We start from the raw sequence: 18,784 nt of genomic DNA on the forward strand, positions 1-18,784 counted from the left end.
TTTACAAATGGGAATCTTATTTCCTTTTGGTTTTCAATTGAAAGTTTTTATTAACATTTAACTATTAGGAGTTATTAGGAACAACTCTATTTAAGTTTGATGAAGCTTTTCTGATATTATTGATTATGTGATTCAATTTCTTATGTGGAATTTAATACGAAAACCCATACATTCATGTCCAAACAAATGAGACTGACCTTTTCCTGGTGAACTGAAAATGTCCTCACACAAGACCCTTTCCTGCTATCCTTGGCTGCGATCAAACCTCGTCCTGGCTTCCAGTGATGTTCTCCTTTGAAAAACTAGCTCGAATAGCTCTCGTTCCTGCTTTTGTCGTGATGCTGTGTTCTACCTTTTTCGAAACTGCTATCAGCTACCGGGACACTCTGGGCTCAAGGAGGTTCTTTTGCTCTCGACCTGGCCTACTTCTCGTTCCACGATAAATACTCCACACTCACGGAACTACACCGGCTTTCTCACTCCTCGAACACTACCGTCTACTACTCGACTTCACTTCTCGACAGCTCAAAACATTCTGATCTCTATTTGTCATTCATTCCCCTACTTTCTAAATATCCCTTCCAGATTCACAAATCAAACTTCCACCACCAACTCTCATTCGCAGTATTCCTCAAAACCAATTTTTAATCTTTCTAAATATGCTTAATGGATTTCAAAAGAAAAATAGTTAATTCCCATTCTAAAATTACTTTCTACTAATTACAAAATTTAATGATCTATTATCTACTTCCACTAAGTCTTATTTAGCATCGGCTAATGATCGAACCTTCCGCGAACAACGATAATGACCTATTATCGATTTCACTTGAGTTTTGTTTAATCACTTCTTAAAATTAAATATAACAATTTGTTGTATACAGGTTGTTCTAAATTTATATGCCCGTGGTTGAGAAAATTGAAAATATTTTATATTAAATTGAATTCTGTTTATAATTATCAAAATTTAATTTTCATATCAAATAGAAATATAACAAATCCCCGCCTTGTATTCGATAAAATTTATCTGCATTTTTAAATAAATTTTCTCGAGGCAAAACCAACTCCCTGTATATTTCCTTACTTTAATCTACGTCTTATACCCCTTCTTCTTGTATTACTCTAATTAGTCCCACCTGTAGAGTAATTGTTTCCTTATTTTCAGTGTCCTCATCCTGTGTTAGAGTGTCGGCTATTATGTTGTCTTTCCCTTTTTCCAATATCAATCTTCTGTCTTTTTCCTCAGATTTTTCACATACTTTTACCGTGTATTCTGCATCCTCGTTTTCATATGCCTCCTCTTCAAATGCCACTGTTTCGATCATATCTTTTTCGCTTTCATTTGTTAGCTTTATTTCTTCTTCTCCTGAGCTCATCTCTTCTTTTGAGGAATCCCAGTTTTCTTTTGCTTTTGATACTCTCAATTTTTCTTCTTCTGGGCTCAACTCTTCTTTTGAGGAGCCACAGGTTTCATTTTCTTTTGTCTTTTTCTGACTTTTTCTCCCTTTTCTTCTTTGTCCTTGCTTCGTTGCCAAATTCATTTCCACTGTTTGTTCTTTACCTGATTCGTCCGTATTTTGTTTCTCCTGTTCCTTGTCCTGTTCTTCTTCTTTTTCTTCTGTTAGATTCATCGTATTATTTTTAAAATCTATCACTACATGTTTTTCTGCCAATTCGTCAACTCCTACTATCATGTCATGTGACATGTTTGGCATTATTACACATTGTAGTGCATACATCTTCTTACCCATTCGTACCATTACTCGTATGCCTTCATTTATAGTTGCCAATGTCCGTTTGTTTGCGCCCACTAAATTTACCCTAGGTATTTTGTAAATTAAATTTGTTAAGTTAACTTCTTCTATTAGTTTTCTGTTGACCAATGTTATTTCAGATCCAGTGTCTATCATAATTTTAATTGGTTTCTCGTTGATAAATCCATTCACAAATTTTAAATTAACTCCATTTTTCTTTTCGTTGTTTCTTGCCAATTTAATAAACTCCTTGGGGTTACAAAAGATTCCTGTTTGATTTTTGGTTTTTAGTGAGCGCCGTCGTGAAAAGACGCCGGTTGCTCATCGTTGTTTATATTTTCGTCATAATGTCTCTCTCCGTCATATTCTTCTGTCTGGGTATTATTTACTTCTCTTCTATTTTCTCTTGGTCTGTCGGATCTGTTTCGGTTTTCTCGATATCCCTGTTCATTTTGTCTACCATTATTTCTGTTTTCTTGATTTGCGAGTGTGGTGTTTCTATTCTGGTATTCTCGATTTCTGTCCTCATTCCATTGCCTATTTCTTTGTTCATAATTTCCTCTTCCGTTGTCTCTATTTTCGTTTTCCCTTCTGGGATTAAAATCTCGTCTTGTATAGTCCCTCCTATTTTGATTTCTATCTCTGTAATCCTGTGTTTCTCGGGGCCTGTAATCTTCTCGCGACCTTCTTGATTTTCTTTCTCTTAAACGTGATTCTCTTATTTGTAGGAATTGGCATAAACTATCTATGTCTTTGTAGTTTTGCAATGTGATATGGTCTTCCAGCGTTTCTTCGAAATGTCTTGCAATCAGTTCGACTAATTGTTCCGATGAGTAATTATATTGTAAATGTTTTGCGTTATAGTAAATTTGTAATGCATATGTCCTTTCTGATATACCCATCCTATCATTGTATTTCCCATTTTGCAATTCCTTGTTAATTTCCAATTGTTGGACTTTTCCCCAGAAATAATTCAAAAATTTTTGTTCAAATTGTTGCCAACTGTCAAATTCTTCTTCTTTGCAATCGAACCATAGGCTTGCTTCATATTTTAGATGGTTTCTGATAGTTTCTTTTGCTGTCTCGAAATTTCCGATGTGCTGTATTTTCTTTTTCAGGCTATTTATGAACGGCACTGGGTGTAATCTTCTTACATCCCCGCCAAACCTTATCTTCACGTCATCTGTGCTATGTATAACCATTTCTCTTCTTTCTCCTACATTTTGTTGAATATTGATTTCCGCAATCTTTCTTTCCATTTCTTCTCTGATTGCTTGAATAACGTTTTGCAACTTGTTTTCCAAACTTTCCATTTCTTTTTTCTGGCAATTCTTTATTTCCTTTATTTTGCTTTTGATTTCTTTAATCTCTGTCTCTTGTTGTCCCATATCGTTCTTGATCATTGTCAAACATCCTTTTACTTCCTTTTCATACTTTCCTATGCGTTCCTCCATTTTCTTGTTGTTCTCTTCTATTGCTTGTTTCATTTTTTGTTGTGTTTCATCCATTTTTTGATCCAATTTTTGTTGTGTTTCATCCATTTTTTGTTGTGTTTCATCCATTTTTTGTTGTGTTTCATCCATTTTTTGATCCACTTTATCCATTTTCTTTGATGTTTCTTCCATGGCTTGTTTCGTTTCACGTTGATTTTCATCCATTTTTTGTTGTGTTTCTCTTTGATTGTCATCCAGTTTTTGTGACTGGAGTTGCATCAGTTGTAATAGTTTATCTATTCCTGATAATTCTTGATTTTCTGATGCCATGATTGTCGTGTCTAAAATATCTTCTTGGTCTGAATGTTCTTTTTGTTTTCTGTTGTCTTTGCTTTGGCTTCTTGTCACAGACATTTGTTTTCAAGAAGTACTGTCCCCGCCAAATATGAAATTTTACTAGTATGTTACCAAGACAACTTTTTCTCACCCAAATATTATAAATTGTCAATAAATATATGAAATGTAAATATCGTAAAAATAAAATATTAAATCAGTTATGTAAAATTTGTACCTAAAGAGATCTAAAATTTTATGTTATCAAATGTAAGTATCTCACTTTTTACCACAGGCATATAAATTTTCAAATACCGGCTTTACTCTTTCTATCCTTAAAATTTGCCACTAGAAATACTTTACAATGCTTTCCACGTTGGACGACAGTTGATGTGATCTTTATTATTGATATGAGATAATATTCTTATATGTTACTTAATTTAATCAATGTATTAATACTAATCTAATTAATTAACCAGATCACATATCAATATGTTTTCAATCTCAGGGCGAATTATAAATTAATTACTTACTTCCGTGGCTTCTAAATATTTCTTAATGGTTCCTAATCGGGATAGAAAAGAAAAGAGTAAAAAAAATACACATATGGGTTACAATTATAATCAAAATATTTTTTATTTTATTTAAAAAGGCAATCAATGCTTAATATTTGCTATTTCTTATTATTCTTAAACATAACATTTACAAATGGGAATCTTATTTCCTTTTGGTTTTCAATTGAAAGTTTTTATTAACATTTAACTATTAGGAGTTATTAGGAACAACTCTATTTAAGTTTGATGAAGCTTTTCTGATATTATTGATTATGTTATTCAATTTTTTATGTGGAATTTAATACGAAAACCCATACATTCATGTCCAAACAAATGAGACTGACCTTTTCCTGGTGAACTGAAAATGTCCTCACACAAGACCCTTTCCTGCTATCCTTGGCTGCGATCAAACCTCGTCCTGGCTTCCAGTGATGTTCTCCTTTGAAAAACTAGCTCGAATAGCTCTCGTTCCTGCTTTTGTCGTGATGCTGTGTTCTACCTTTTTCGAAACTGCTATCAGCTACCGGGACACTCTGGGCTCAAGGAGGTTCTTTTGCTCTCGACCTGGCCTACTTCTCGTTCCACGATAAATACTCCACACTCACGGAACTACACCGGCTTTCTCACTCCTCGAACACTACCGTCTACTACTCGACTTCACTTCTCGACAGCTCAAAACATTCTGATCTCTATTTGTCATTCATTCCCCTACTTTCTAAATATCCCTTCCAGATTCACAAATCAAACTTCCACCACCAACTCTCATTCGCAGTATTCCTCAAAACCAATTTTTAATCTTTCTAAATATGCTTAATGGATTTCAAAAGAAAAATAGTTAATTCCCATTCTAAAATTACTTTCTACTAATTACAAAATTTAATGATCTATTATCTACTTCCACTAACTCTTATTTAGCATCGGCTAATGATCGAACCTTCCGCGAACAACGATAATGACCTATTATCGATTTCACTTGAGTTTTGTTTAATCACTTCTTAAAATTAAATATAACAATTTGTTGTATACAGGTTGTTCTAAATTTATATGCCCGTGGTTGAGAAAATTGAAAATATTTTATATTAAATTGAATTCTGTTTATAATTATCAAAATTTAATTTTCATATCAAATAGAAATATAACAAAATATAAATATATGCATTATTTTTACTAGAAATATGCAGGTATTTTTTCTAAATTTGTCTAAATATGCAAATGCATAATAAAAATACTCAAAAATAAAACAATATATTAAATATAAACATTTATGTTAAAAAAATTCAACCTACATTTATGTTTAATACATATTTATTTTTCACATAAAAACAAATGAAATGACACACAAAAACTGATATTATACTTAAATTAAGAATCTAAATTATAGTATGAATTTATAATCAAATATTTTTCAAAATTTTCAACTAGCAACTTTTACTTTCTATCACTAAAAACGTGTTTGGACACAGAAAAAGTTCGTTCTACATCTACTGATGTTATAGGACAATATTTTTTCTTCAAACGTCAAATAATGATGACATTACTTATCTAACTTGATCCTGTCAAAGTTTGATGTCTCCGCCGGCAGCAGTTTTTTTTCCCATTTCTTTACGGTGCGGCGGAGGGAAAAATGTTGTCATGGCAACAATATGAAACATGTCACAAAGCAACAATACAAATGTCATTAACAACAATTAAACATCATTTTTATTTATAGTAATATTAAAAGTACAATTAGTTAATGAGGCATTTTCAAAATTGAAACCGTGCAAAAATGTTCCCGACTCTTGATACGCACTGGTAATTGTTGATGATACTGATGGTCGAGCACAACTTTCAGCAATCATTCCCGATGTTGGCGAATCATGAGGGTTTAAAATTTTTTGAGCATTATCGTTCTTATTTCTTATTGAATCCTCTATATATCCTTCGGCAACCGTGCTTGATTTCCAGCCCCCATGTCGTTTGAGGCATTCTAGATTTCCGCCTCCATCAATTAAAATTGTTGCTTAAGTTCGTCGTAAAGAGTGACCCGTGTATGCGCTTGCATCGTTTAAATTTAAATAACTAGCTACTTTTTGGGCTACTGTGCTGATCGAATGTATTCCCATGACGCTTCGGTAACACTTTCCATTTTGGTACTTGATAAAAAATCGGTTTTCTGTGAAATTTTCAGGCCGCAGTGATGCATACTTTTTATACAGTTTAATGTAGTTTTGACCAATTATCGTAAAAGATCTAATTTGTCGTGTTTTACTGTCTGGGATTTTGATAATTATTACATTTTCTTTATCCTCAATGTCCACAGTCTTCATTTTTACCATTTCGTCGCATCAACAGGCGCCGGTAACCCCAATTAACAAAACAATCTGAAATATTTTTATAATTTAGTAGAGTATACTACATGCTTTGCAATATAATTTTTTTACCTTTAATCCTAAATACAACTTATCTGGCGCTTCAAAAAAAAATTTATTAAACTCGTCTTTAGTGAAAACTTTAGACTTCTTTGCAGTATATCCTTCGCTTGTCTTTTTCAGAAAGGCACGTAACTTTAAAAAATTGCTTATATCCACATTTTTTCTAATAACTAACTCGGATTTTATTATAGAGTATCGTGACCACATTGTAGAAGATTTCCATTTATTTTCATTTTCCATTATATTAAAATATGCCAGTAAAACGTCTTCGGTAACTTGCCGTACTCCTCTTGTATCGCACCACTCTTGGAAGTGCTTGTACGCTAACCGATACTTTACTCCGGACTTGGAGGGCCCCAAACGTGCTACTGCATCATTAGCCGCGGACTCAATTTCGTTTAGGTTTTCCATTTTCGCACTAAATTTGCGCTTGCGGTTGCAACAACAATAAGCTGTCTTTAATAATTGCAAACAACTGTCAAACAACTGTAACCAGGGAGACGCAAATCCCACCGACAACTTAATTATTTTAATTTCTAACATCTAGACGACTTTGATAGTTGTCACAGTTAATTTCAAGTAAAAATAGCGTATGAATTGTACTATTTATGGTTGAAAATTGCTACGTTTGAAGAAAAAATAGTATACTTTATTCGGCAAAGTACGAATAAACATACTTTTTACGACTTGCTACGCTAATAAAATAATATTTTTCTGGGAACACCCATAATTGTTAAATTCAGGTAGTAATGGGAAAGTCCAGATAGATAATAATGAGCGATAGATAGATAAATAACGAGCCCGTTCATATCGAAGTTATAAAATTCCAACTAAGAGAGGAAAATTTTAAACTTTTATATAATTTATTTTTAAAATATGCAAAATAAATCGTGTTTAGCTTAAATATGCAATGTTGTGTTTGTTGTCTGAAAATATGCAATATATGCATCTATATGCACTTTGAATATATTCCGCTCTCTATTTATGACTCTATATATTAATAATATAGGTATGCAAAGTCCGCAGATCGTGTGCTACTTTTTTTATAAACAAAATGGCGCCCCCAAATTGTGTTTTTTTTCAATAATTGCTCTAAAACTCCAAAGATTTCAACTTTACACCAAAAACACCCATATTAAAATTTACCGTAATTAAATTCTGCATAGAGACATGTTTTCCCGATTTACTTTGACGAAATTTTTCCTCGGAAAATGCGTGTTTTTCCAACACAATCTTTAGTTTTCAACTAAAATTTTAGGTAAGTGATTATTTATTAATAATTAAATAACTTGGTGACATAAAAGCCCTTTTGGTATAGCTAATATTTTCGGAAGACGATGGAAATTGAATGAACAGTTTAACAACAATTAAATTGTCAACTAACAATTTACGGTCGCTTTAATAACCATAATAATAATGATAGATAAGAATAACTATGATTTTTGTATAAAAAGGCACTATACCTATCTAATGCATTTTCATCATCATCTTGGTGCTACAGCCCTTAGAGGGCCTCGACCTTCTCAAGCTTTCTACGCCATTCTGTTCTGTCCCTTGCTTGCATTTTCCAGTTGCCGACTCCGATCTTCTCGGTATCTTGTGTTACCCCGTCCATCCACCTCAGCTTTGGTCTACCCCGTCTTCTCTTATCCACGGGTTGCGCTGTTAGAATCTTTTTTATCATGTTCGATTCAGGGGCCCGGGCTACATGTCCTGCCCACTGCAGGCGGTTTCGCTTAATTATAGTGATAATATCTTTTCTACTAAGTTCTAATGTATTTTACAGAATTGAAATTGGATTATCTAAGCGGTCTCAGGAATATTTTAAAATTATAAACAATTTTTTGGCTTATAAACAAATAGAATATCTCGCCAACTATTAAATTAAACTAAATTATGAAAACTATTATTTGGGTGTTTTTGGTGTAAAGTTAAAATCTTTGGAGTTATAGAGCAATAATTGAAATTGAAAAATAATTGAAATTGAAAAACACGAATTGGTGGCGCCATTTTGTTTATAAAAAAAGTAGCACACTATCTGCGGACTTTGCATACCTATATTATTAATATACAGGGTGTTTCATTAATAATTGTCCATATAGTAACTGGAAAAACCTTAGCACAAAATACGAAGATTTAACCTAAAACACCTAAACCACAAATAAAATGTGGTTCCTTACTGAGTTACAGGGTGTTTTATATAAAACTTTAAAAACTATTTTTGCTCAGTTTTTTAAAACTATTCGACGTATCCTTTTCATACTTGGCAGGAAGTATAGATACTGTACAAACTACTAAATTATGTTAAACAAACGTTTCTGGCTATTACCAGAGGCGTACGACGGGGGAAAGTGAATGGTTGACCCTTTCCAAATTATACGCCACAGGCGGAATTGCTATTTTAGTCCAATATCTTTATTCCCCAATACTTTCTTTGAAAATAATGTACTCTTCATTCGTAACGATAAAGTGATGTTTTCCAGATATTCGACGTTAAAAATGAAGGGGCACAATACATTAACCAAAACAGCTGTGCCGTTGCATTTTCAATTTCAAATATCTCGAAAACTGATCACTTTATCGTTACGAATGATGAGTACATTATTTTCATAGAAACTATTGGGGAACCCAAATATTGGACTAAAATAGCAATTCCGTCAGTGGCGTAGAATTTCGAAATGGTCAACCATTCACTTTTCCCCCGACGTACGCATCTAATAATAGCCATAAACGTTTATTTAACATAATTTAGTAGTTTGTACAGTACCTATACTTCCTGCTAAGTATAAAAAGAATACGTCGAATAGTTTTAAAATGCGAAGCAAAATAGTTTTTAAATTTTTAGATAAAAAAACCCTGTAACTCAGTAAGGAACCACATTCTATTTAAGTGTTAGGTTAAATCTTCGTATTTTTTGCTAAGGTTTCTCCAGTTACTATATGCACAATTATTAATGAAACACCCTGTATAGAATCTTAAGATTCGATTCCAGCAATAAAATTGCTGGTAAATAACTTTTTCCCCCTACCTCTACCGAAAGTATACCTTTCCGGACCTGATTGTAGGGAGCAAAGTTGTACTTTTCCTCCCTAGGGAGGAAAGGTAAAAGTGACGTCATGGTATTTCATTCATGAAATATAACTTATTGACGCTCTGTACAATATCTATTTTCTATTACGTAATTATCTATACATTTTAACGTTTATTTGTAAAACACCCTGCATTTTGTAGAATGGTAAAAAACAATAAATTGTTATTTTGATTTAACAATAAGTGCGTTCGCGGAAGCCTGTCGGCGACAAATTAGCAGCAAAACGCATGCGCACTATAAAATGATATAAATAATATCTTTAATAGATAAATATACAAAATAGATTTGCCGAGTATAATTTAATAATAAGTTATTAATATTAATTAAAAGTAAATATACCTGTATAATTTATCTATTAACGGTATTATTTATATTAAGTGAGGTTAGAAATTGTCGGCGACAATTTGTCAACTGTACCCGCGAACGCACCTAATGTTTACATTAATAATTTGACTTATATTTGACAGTTGACAGTTACATTGTACCTACTTGTTAGTTTTAGTTTTAATAAATTTTGTTGGTTAGTTACATAAATAAAGTAAAAATGAAAAATTGACTTGTTAATAATTTGAGTAAGGTGGAAAAACCATATGTATAACGTGGGAGTAAAGTGCCTTTTCCTCCCTTGAATAATTACTGCAGTAAACTTTATTCTCGGGAGGAAAAGTAGCACTTTCCTCCCTTGTTATACAAATAGCTATTCCCAAAAATGGCCTATTCTCCGATAATATTTGAAAAAATGTGTGTCCGACAAATATGTTGGACATTTTAATAAGTCCGACACGTAGAATATGTCAAATGACAGGAATTATATTGGTAGTAAATAGCAGTGTGATTTTTGTATGAGAGTTTAATGAAAGGGTAACAAATCAATTGGAAGTTCTGTCCGACAAAATACATGGGACGTTTTCGTAGTCTGACGTTCGAAACCTGTAACCTGTTCCACAATTAAAACTTATCCTGTTCCAGTATTCCCGTACATCAAAGTTTGTCCGACTAGACACCGTTAAAGTATTAACAAATTTTCAGCTTGCTATTAATAAACTTTTTTTGGTACTCTATAATGGAGATTAAAGCTTTTATTTCCTGAGTATAATCACTCAAGCTATTTTGATTTCTGCATTGCTACTTGTGTCATATACATCTAATAAGTAAATATCACAATAAAATTAGAAAATAAAACGCTTAAACGTTTTACCCAAATAAATAATATAGTATAATTACTCAAAAAGTAGTTTGACGTGTTCGATGACATGTCCAAGTTCCTGGTGCAGTTCTTGCTCCAATTCTGGCTTTTCACTGTCATGCAATAACTCCAGATCTTCGCGTAGTTGTAACTGCTTCAAACATCGTTGACGTAGTGTTACGACAACGTGCCCAGCGATCACTAACTGAACTTTTAAACATCTTAGAATAGCTACAAACATTCCATCGTAGTCTAAAATAAAATATATATTTTGACGAAAAATTTAACATGCTTAATACTTCAATATTAATAAGTAGCAATCGTAAAATCTATTTTTTAATAATAAATCTTTTCGAACTCCGCCTGCAGTTTTGTTGGGTGGATCGAGTAGCTCGACAAATTGTTTGCGGTCCCAAGCCAGGATAAAGAAGGACGAGTCTACAGCCAGGTTAGAACCCTACTGATCGGCTTTAAAACCATCGCTCATAGAAACAGGAATAATTTCATTATGATGACCAATGCGAGAAAAGGACAACGAATTTATGGAAAGCGAAAAATATACTAGGCATCGGTACTTAAAACGTGAAGTCTCTAAACACAAGAGCGTAGGAAGTAACCAACAAGTACAAACACAAGTACAAAAAAGGGCTTGTAGAAAAAAATGTAATGTACACTACAAGAGAGGAAGTAAAAAGGAAATGGTCAAATTATGAACAACTATGATGGACGTGGAACTCTTAACTACTGACGTCGATGTTTCAGGACGTATACTCTGATATGCGGTATGTCATACCGTTGCCTATTCTCCATTGTGGCCAATACGAATTTGTCTTATACATTATACATATCACCGTATTTGGTTTTTACATCAAATACGGAATAATTCTTCACATTACCGTCGTATGTGAAACAATTGTGCATTTAATGATAGAAGTATATAATTTGGACCACATATACTGCACATATAAAGGTTCAAATTTTGGATATAAGGCCATCTCAGATTTTGCCTTTTACAAAAATGGCGGGGATTCAAAATGGCGACTATACATTGTAACTAATAGCACGATAACTTTTGAACGAGACTTCAGATTTCAACCAAATTTGGTATATAGGTTCTTTTTTGATGTATAAGATAGAGGTCTTGAAACAGAAGAATTGGTTTACCAGAAGTTGTGTTTTCCTGGTTTTTATGTAAAAATATGCTGTTTTTTTTTCAATTCTCTCACCCTGTATGTACTAATTTTTCAAAAAGTTAATACCGCCATTGAAAAGAGCGTAAAAATATTTTTTAGGAAATATTTTTAACTTTTTAGTTATGTTAATTACCATTTAATAAATGCAAAACGTATCTTCACATGTACCTATATGCGGCAGATTCGTGCAAATATTATAAGAATTATTGTGCATTTAATGGTAGAAGCATATAATTTGGACCAAATATACTACACATATAAGGGTTCAAATTTAGATTAGGGGCCATCTCAGTTTTTGTTCCTTTTACAAAAATGGCGGGCATTCAAAATGGCGACTATACATATAATAATAATAATAATAATACATTTATTATCCACAATAACATAGTACATGCTTACAATAAATTACATACATTGAGTTAGTGGATAAAAGGCTACAACTGGTTCAGTCGTGGACCAGTTACCCAGTCCACTTCTGTTCTTCCACCAGTGCCTACCATATTAAAACACGTATTTAGTGAAACGAGAGCATAGCTAACAATAAATATAATAATTATTAAAACGATAATTAAAAAGATATTAGGAATTGTAGAAAGGTAGAAGGAAGAAAGGAACAAAGAACGAAGGGACAAAGGAAAGGAGAGTAGTTCGTTTAAAACTTTACGCAAAAGTTGTTCATATATTTTGTAAATTTAACAGATGGTTCTTATATCGATTTTTAAATGATGATGCTGATGTAGTTAATAAACCTGAATCTAATTTAAATAAGTTGTTAATGCAAACTGCGACATTGTAGGAAAAACCTCTCTGAAATAATACCTTGTTATGTCTAGGAACACGAAGAATAGTATTGCGTCTGATATTTAAATTTTGTATATCCGTTCTGAAGGTTAACCTGTTGTGTAAATAGGGTGGGATTTTTTTTAAATATACCTTATGACATAAACAACTAAAATGTAATTGCCGTCTGTTGTACATATTTAACCAGTTTAATTGTTTGAATTTACTCGAGATCCTGCCAAATTTTCTAATACCGCAAATCAGACGCACACAGGAGTTTTGCAGTTTTTGAACCTTTGGTGAATAAGTACTGTCTAAACACGGACCATAACCTCCTCAGTCCATAGGTCCAGCCAGCTGGACAATGTTTACTAATTTATTACACGGTGACTATTCGCTGGGCATCGCTGCGTCCTATATTGCAGCATATTGGACTTATTATTTATCAGTAAAATTTACTAGTTTGAAAAATTTTACAACAGCGCCTACCTCGGTAGTTTGTTGTTACATGTGGTGAAACTTTTTAAGTTATGATGGGGGCTCCCCAAAATACAGTAAGTTGTAATGTTTTTCTGTACTTTAAAGTATTGATTGTTTTTAATGTATGTTACTTGATGATTGGACGTATTTGTGGTAAATATATATTTGAAAATAATTACAACTGGACACGTTAGCGGCCCTCTGAACTTTTTGTCCAGTATTTTGGACATTGGGACTTAGTTAGCCAAATATGTTACCATACTCACATTTTTAAGTTTAGTTACAGATAGTAAAAGGATATTGATGGAAAGTGCATTGGGGGCTATTTTGACAGATAACGATTTTTTCGTCAGTGAAGATAGCGATAATGATCAAAGGAAATTGATTTACAGGAATTTAAGCTGTATGTTGGAAGGTCACTAGCTCTAGGTGGTAAGCCTGCAAGTGGGAGACAAGCTAGTGCGTCTATTTCAAGAAAATCGGAGACATCTGAAGATGAAGTGCCCATAATTCCTCTAAAAAGATCTACAGTTTTCCAGTTATCGCCTATAGATGTAAGAAAAACCAGTAATGACCATTTGCCAATATGCTCTGTCAGCAATAGAAATTCTTATCGCGTTGCCTAAACCTCTTGAATGCACTAAGAAGACGAGATTCTTTAGTACAAAATGCAAAATGTATATTATGTGTATTTCTCCTGAACCAGAATGTTTTTTCAGTTTCATACTTAAATTATATGAAAGCTAAGTCCTGATGTCCATTATGCTGGACCTGTCATATTATGTCTGTCAAATAATTTTTTATAGTTTTTATAGATTTTCGTTTATTGTTTTCACAAATGAGGAGAGAAAATAGAAAATATTGTTAAAATAATAAAAACTTTTTTCTTGGGGCTGAAGAGAATATACAACGTCGCAGTGATTAAAGTGCGATAAAACTAATGAATCGCATAAAAGCTTTTTGACGTCCTGTGATAAACAATGTCTTTGTGCATAAATCATTTTTAAAGTTGCATAAGCTGCCTTCAATTTAAGAGATACCTATATGTTCTTTAAACCTTAGTCTCGAATCCAATAAAAGGCCTAAGTTTTTAGAATTTAATTTTATAGGAATATTTGTACCATTGATTTCAAGTGAAACGTTAGCCAATATGTTCACGTATATTTTCATTGCAAAACAATAATGCTACATATTTTGATGGGTAATTTTAAGTGCATGGTCAGTAGCCGTTTTGTAAATATTGAACAAATCAGTTTTTAGGCGTTCAACAGCTTCTAATACATTAGAATGTTCAAATGACAAATAAATTTGCGTATCATCCGCATATGAGTGATAGTTGCAGTAGTTACGACATTTATGAAATGTTGATGTATACAAACTAAATAATTATGGACCCAAAATACTTCCCTGAGGTACACCTGACTTTATTTCACTAGACGAGGAAGTCATTTCGTCAATCTGAACAATTTGTTTACGCTTATGTAAGTAAGAGTCATATGTGACTAATAGCACGATAACTTTTGAACGAAACGTCACATTTCAACCAAATTTGGTATATAGGTTCTTTTTTGATGAATAATATCGAGGTCTTGAACCGAAAGAATCGATTTACCAGAATTTGTGGTTTTATTGTTTTTTATGCAATAATAGAAATTAGTGGAGTATCTGTTGAAAGGTACAAACGTTATTTTGATAGTCCGTTTAATTTTGGAATTAGCAGTGGTAAACTATCTGAAATTAAATTTTTAAAAGTAGTGCACATAAGTTAAAGTGTTATCCAGTCAGTTTGGTGAATTTGGCTCCAGAAAAGTGCATCCAGGCCTGTGTGTTATTAAATTCATCGTATTGCAAGGTCAGATATATTTACATTATTTACATTAATTATTATCTATCACTCCCACCATGCCAACTAGTCAAACCTGCGCTAATTGTTTGAAAGCGATAGACGAACGTGAACGTTCGGCCCTACAATGTGATGCCTGTAAAAGAGGAATTCACCTAGCATGTACCGAGCTTCTCCAAGACGATCGCATAACCAGATGTAAGGTGCGAGGAATTAAAATTATTTGTAACGGCTGCTCAAGCAATATTGAAGCATTTTCCAATTTAAAATCCATTCTTAAGGAATATAATGATGATTTACAATTAAAAATTAGTCAAATAGATGAAAAGGTCGCTGAAATTTCAACGAAATTCAATGATCTAGAAATTAAATTATCATCCGCTGACCAACATTCGTCACCACAATTTGCTGAAAATATCGCCAATGAAGCCGTCGATCGTATTAATCGTGCCAAAAATGTTATCGTCAGAGGCGTACCAGAATCTACAGGTGATATTCAAACTAAAAAAGATGAAGACAAAAAATTTTTGCAGGAAATTTTATCGACTGTAGAATGTAATGCTACTCCGGTTACTTTCTTTAGAGTAGGCAAAGTTGGTGATAGATTTCCTAGAATGATTAAAATGATAATGAATAATGAGTATGAAGCTAAGCAAATTCTACGAAATAAAAGGAAACTCTTAGAAAAATCAAAAACAAAAAATGTATCCATTGTTGACGATAAGACACCTATGCAAGTTAACGTTTTAAAAAAATTGCGATCTGAGTTAGAGACTAGAAAAGAAAACGGAGAGCAAAATTTAACAATAAAATACATACGTGGTATACCAAAAATTACTAATTTTCGACAATAATATTAAAAAAACCTGCTTTTGCGACTGGCTCTGCTTTTATACCAATTTAGCGACATTACATTCTAAATTTAATGAACTATTATGTTATATTCAGGATTTAAAACCTAAAATAATACTAATCACCGAGACTTGGCTGACACAAAAAGATTCTGACAATTTATACAATATAGATGGATACTCTCTTTACAGATTTGATCGCAGGAATCGAAGAGGGGGAGGAGTGTGCATATACCTGTCATTAGAAATTTCTGAAACTTTTTCTGTTGCTCATCTGGATGTTGTTGTACCTAACATTGAACTTTTATGTTTAAAAATTTCTCTTAATTCACTTGTTATTCACTTGGCGTGCCTATATCGTCCAGGTAGTACTGTCCTAGAGGATGACCGAATCCTGATTGAAAAAATGGAATACCTTTCAAACCTTGAAAACCTTGTCTTATTTGGTGATTTCAATTTTGCCGATATCTCTTGGCCTTTGACTATTATAAGCAATGAACAAACAAATGCGAGAAACATTTTTACAAACTTTGTTCAAAGTTCTAATCTACACCAATTGATTACCAATCCAACTCGTTTCAGAATAAACAATTTGCCATCAACGTAAGATTTGATTTTTACAAATGATGACCAATTGCTTACAGATCCGGTGATTCGCACTCCAGTCGGCAATTCTGATCATGTAGTTATCACGACAAACATACAGTTTATTACGGAATATAATCATCTTAGTGAAAATACAGTTATACATGAAATAACAAATTTTGAAAACCTCTCTCTTCAATTGCGTGATGTTGATTGGCCGTTATTACTGGGAAGTCTAGAACATCCGGAAGAAGTTTGGAATAATTTCATAAACATCATTGAGAACTACAAAAGACTCAACACTACAAAAAAAACTTACTATAGGAACAAACTTAAGCCATGGATTAACGGTGAATTGATATCACTTATAAGACACAAAAGAAAGTTATGGCGAAAATATAAACGTACAGGTGATACACGTGACTTGCAAACTCACAAAAACTACACAGGAATTTTAAAAAAGTATATTAATGAAGCCAGAATGTCATATGAAGAATCTATTGTAAGCTGCAGCGACTCTAAAAAACTGTATAAATATGTTAGGTCTGCTATGTCTTCTAAAGTGTCCATTTCACTGTTAAAAAAGAATAATGAAACGATTTGTCAGAATACGTATGAGGTCGCTAACATTCTCGCAGATACATTTTCTAAAGTTTTTGCTATTGAACCGTCTCAAAATCAGTTTCCTATAATCAGTAATCCACGAGTTATTCCCAAAATTGATTATATCGATTTTTCACCTGAAATAATTCAGCGCCATATTGACAAGTTAAAAAACAACTCATCTCCAGGGCCCGATAAAATCTCTACATTATTTTTGAAAAAATGTTCAGATGTCCTTTCTGTTCCACTATCACTAATGATGCGTTCATCTTTTAATGCACACTCTTTGCCTTCAACTTGGAAAAGCGCTTCGGTGACACCTATATTTAAAAAAGGAAATAAGTTAGATCCCAATAATTACAGACCAATAAGCCTTACACCTGTTATTTGTAAAGTTATGGAATCAATAATCACAGAGTGTCTTTCAGAATTTTTACTTCGAGAAAATATTATTCCTCTACAACAACATGGCTTTGTGAAAAGTAGATCAACCATGACTAATTTACTGTGGTGTGTTAATGAATGGACAGCAGCATTGGATAAAAAACGACCTGTGGACGTAATATATTTAGACTTTGCAAAAGCATTTGATCGAGTACCAAGAAGAAAATTGATGTATAAACTGGAACATTTCGGCATTCGCGGACAACTTCTTGAGTGGATTAATGATTTTTTAACAAATCGGGAGTTTTGTGTTAGAGTTGGCAAGTCGCTGTCATCTAAAAAACCGGTTTTAAGTGGTGTTCCACAAGGATCTGTTTTGGGTCCACTACTATTTGTGTTGTATGCCAGTGATCTTGAATCTCATATCAAATCTAAGAAAGCTTTCTACGCAGACGATACAAAAATATTTGCTGACCCACTTTTCAATGGGCAAGACTTACAAAGTGACTTAGATTCGATCTTCAAGTGGTGTTCGGATTGGATGTTACCTCTAAATAGAGATAAGTGTGTGGTTTTACATTTGGGAAAAAATAACCCTCGTTTGTCTTACTCGATAGACGGGCATTTACTGGATACCGTGGAATCATATAGTGACCTTGGTGTAACAATTACTGAAAATTTGAGTTGGTCGGAGCATATTTCAAACGTTACTAAAAAAGCGAATAGTAAGTTATACCTTCTTAGTAAGACTTTTACAAAAATATCATTTTCGGGTTCTATCCGTTTGTATAAAACTTATGTCCGACCCCTACTGGAGTACTGTGGAACGGTTTGGTGCCCAGAATTAGTGCGCGATAGAACTCTTCTCGAAAATATCCAAAAGAAGGCCACCAGACTATCTTTCAAACGAAGAAGGCCAGATTACCAACAAAGACTTTCTTTAGCAGGGTCACCAACTTTTGAAGCTCGTCGACTCCGTGGTGACTTAATTATCACCTTTCGAATTTTAAAGTATGGATATGGAGATTTGCAAAACTTGTTTATTTTAGATGATCACGGCAGACTACGTGGACATAGTTTGAAATTGAAGAAGGAACCCTTTTCATCGATAAGGCGCCAACATTTTCTGTGTAATCGTATTTTTAGTATATGGAACAGTCTCCCAACGGAAATTATAAATTCTCCATCTATAAATGTTTTCAAAAATCAACTAGACAGTTATCTGTTTGTAAACTGATTAGTGTTGTGCACAATCTATTAGTCTATAGTTTATTTGCGAAACTAATTTTTGTAATGTAGGTAC

General features: G+C 33.1%; 1 protein-coding gene across 2 annotated transcripts in view; it reads right to left on the reverse strand.

Annotated features, from left to right (window-relative positions):
* Nucleotides 1-18,784, reverse strand: part of LOC114334932 (odorant receptor 49b-like) — a 45,865-nt gene that overhangs the window by 15,467 nt on the left and 11,614 nt on the right. For both annotated transcript variants that reach the window (XM_028285069.2, XM_028285068.2), the window contains exon 3: nt 10,801-11,014. In XM_028285069.2, coding sequence (XP_028140870.2) covers nt 10,801-11,014 — 214 coding nt within the window. The remainder of the gene's footprint in view (nt 1-10,800; nt 11,015-18,784) is intronic.

Source organism: Diabrotica virgifera, chromosome 7 (genome assembly GCF_917563875.1).
Source record: "Diabrotica virgifera virgifera chromosome 7, PGI_DIABVI_V3a".
NCBI lineage: Eukaryota > Metazoa > Arthropoda > Insecta > Coleoptera > Chrysomelidae > Diabrotica > Diabrotica virgifera.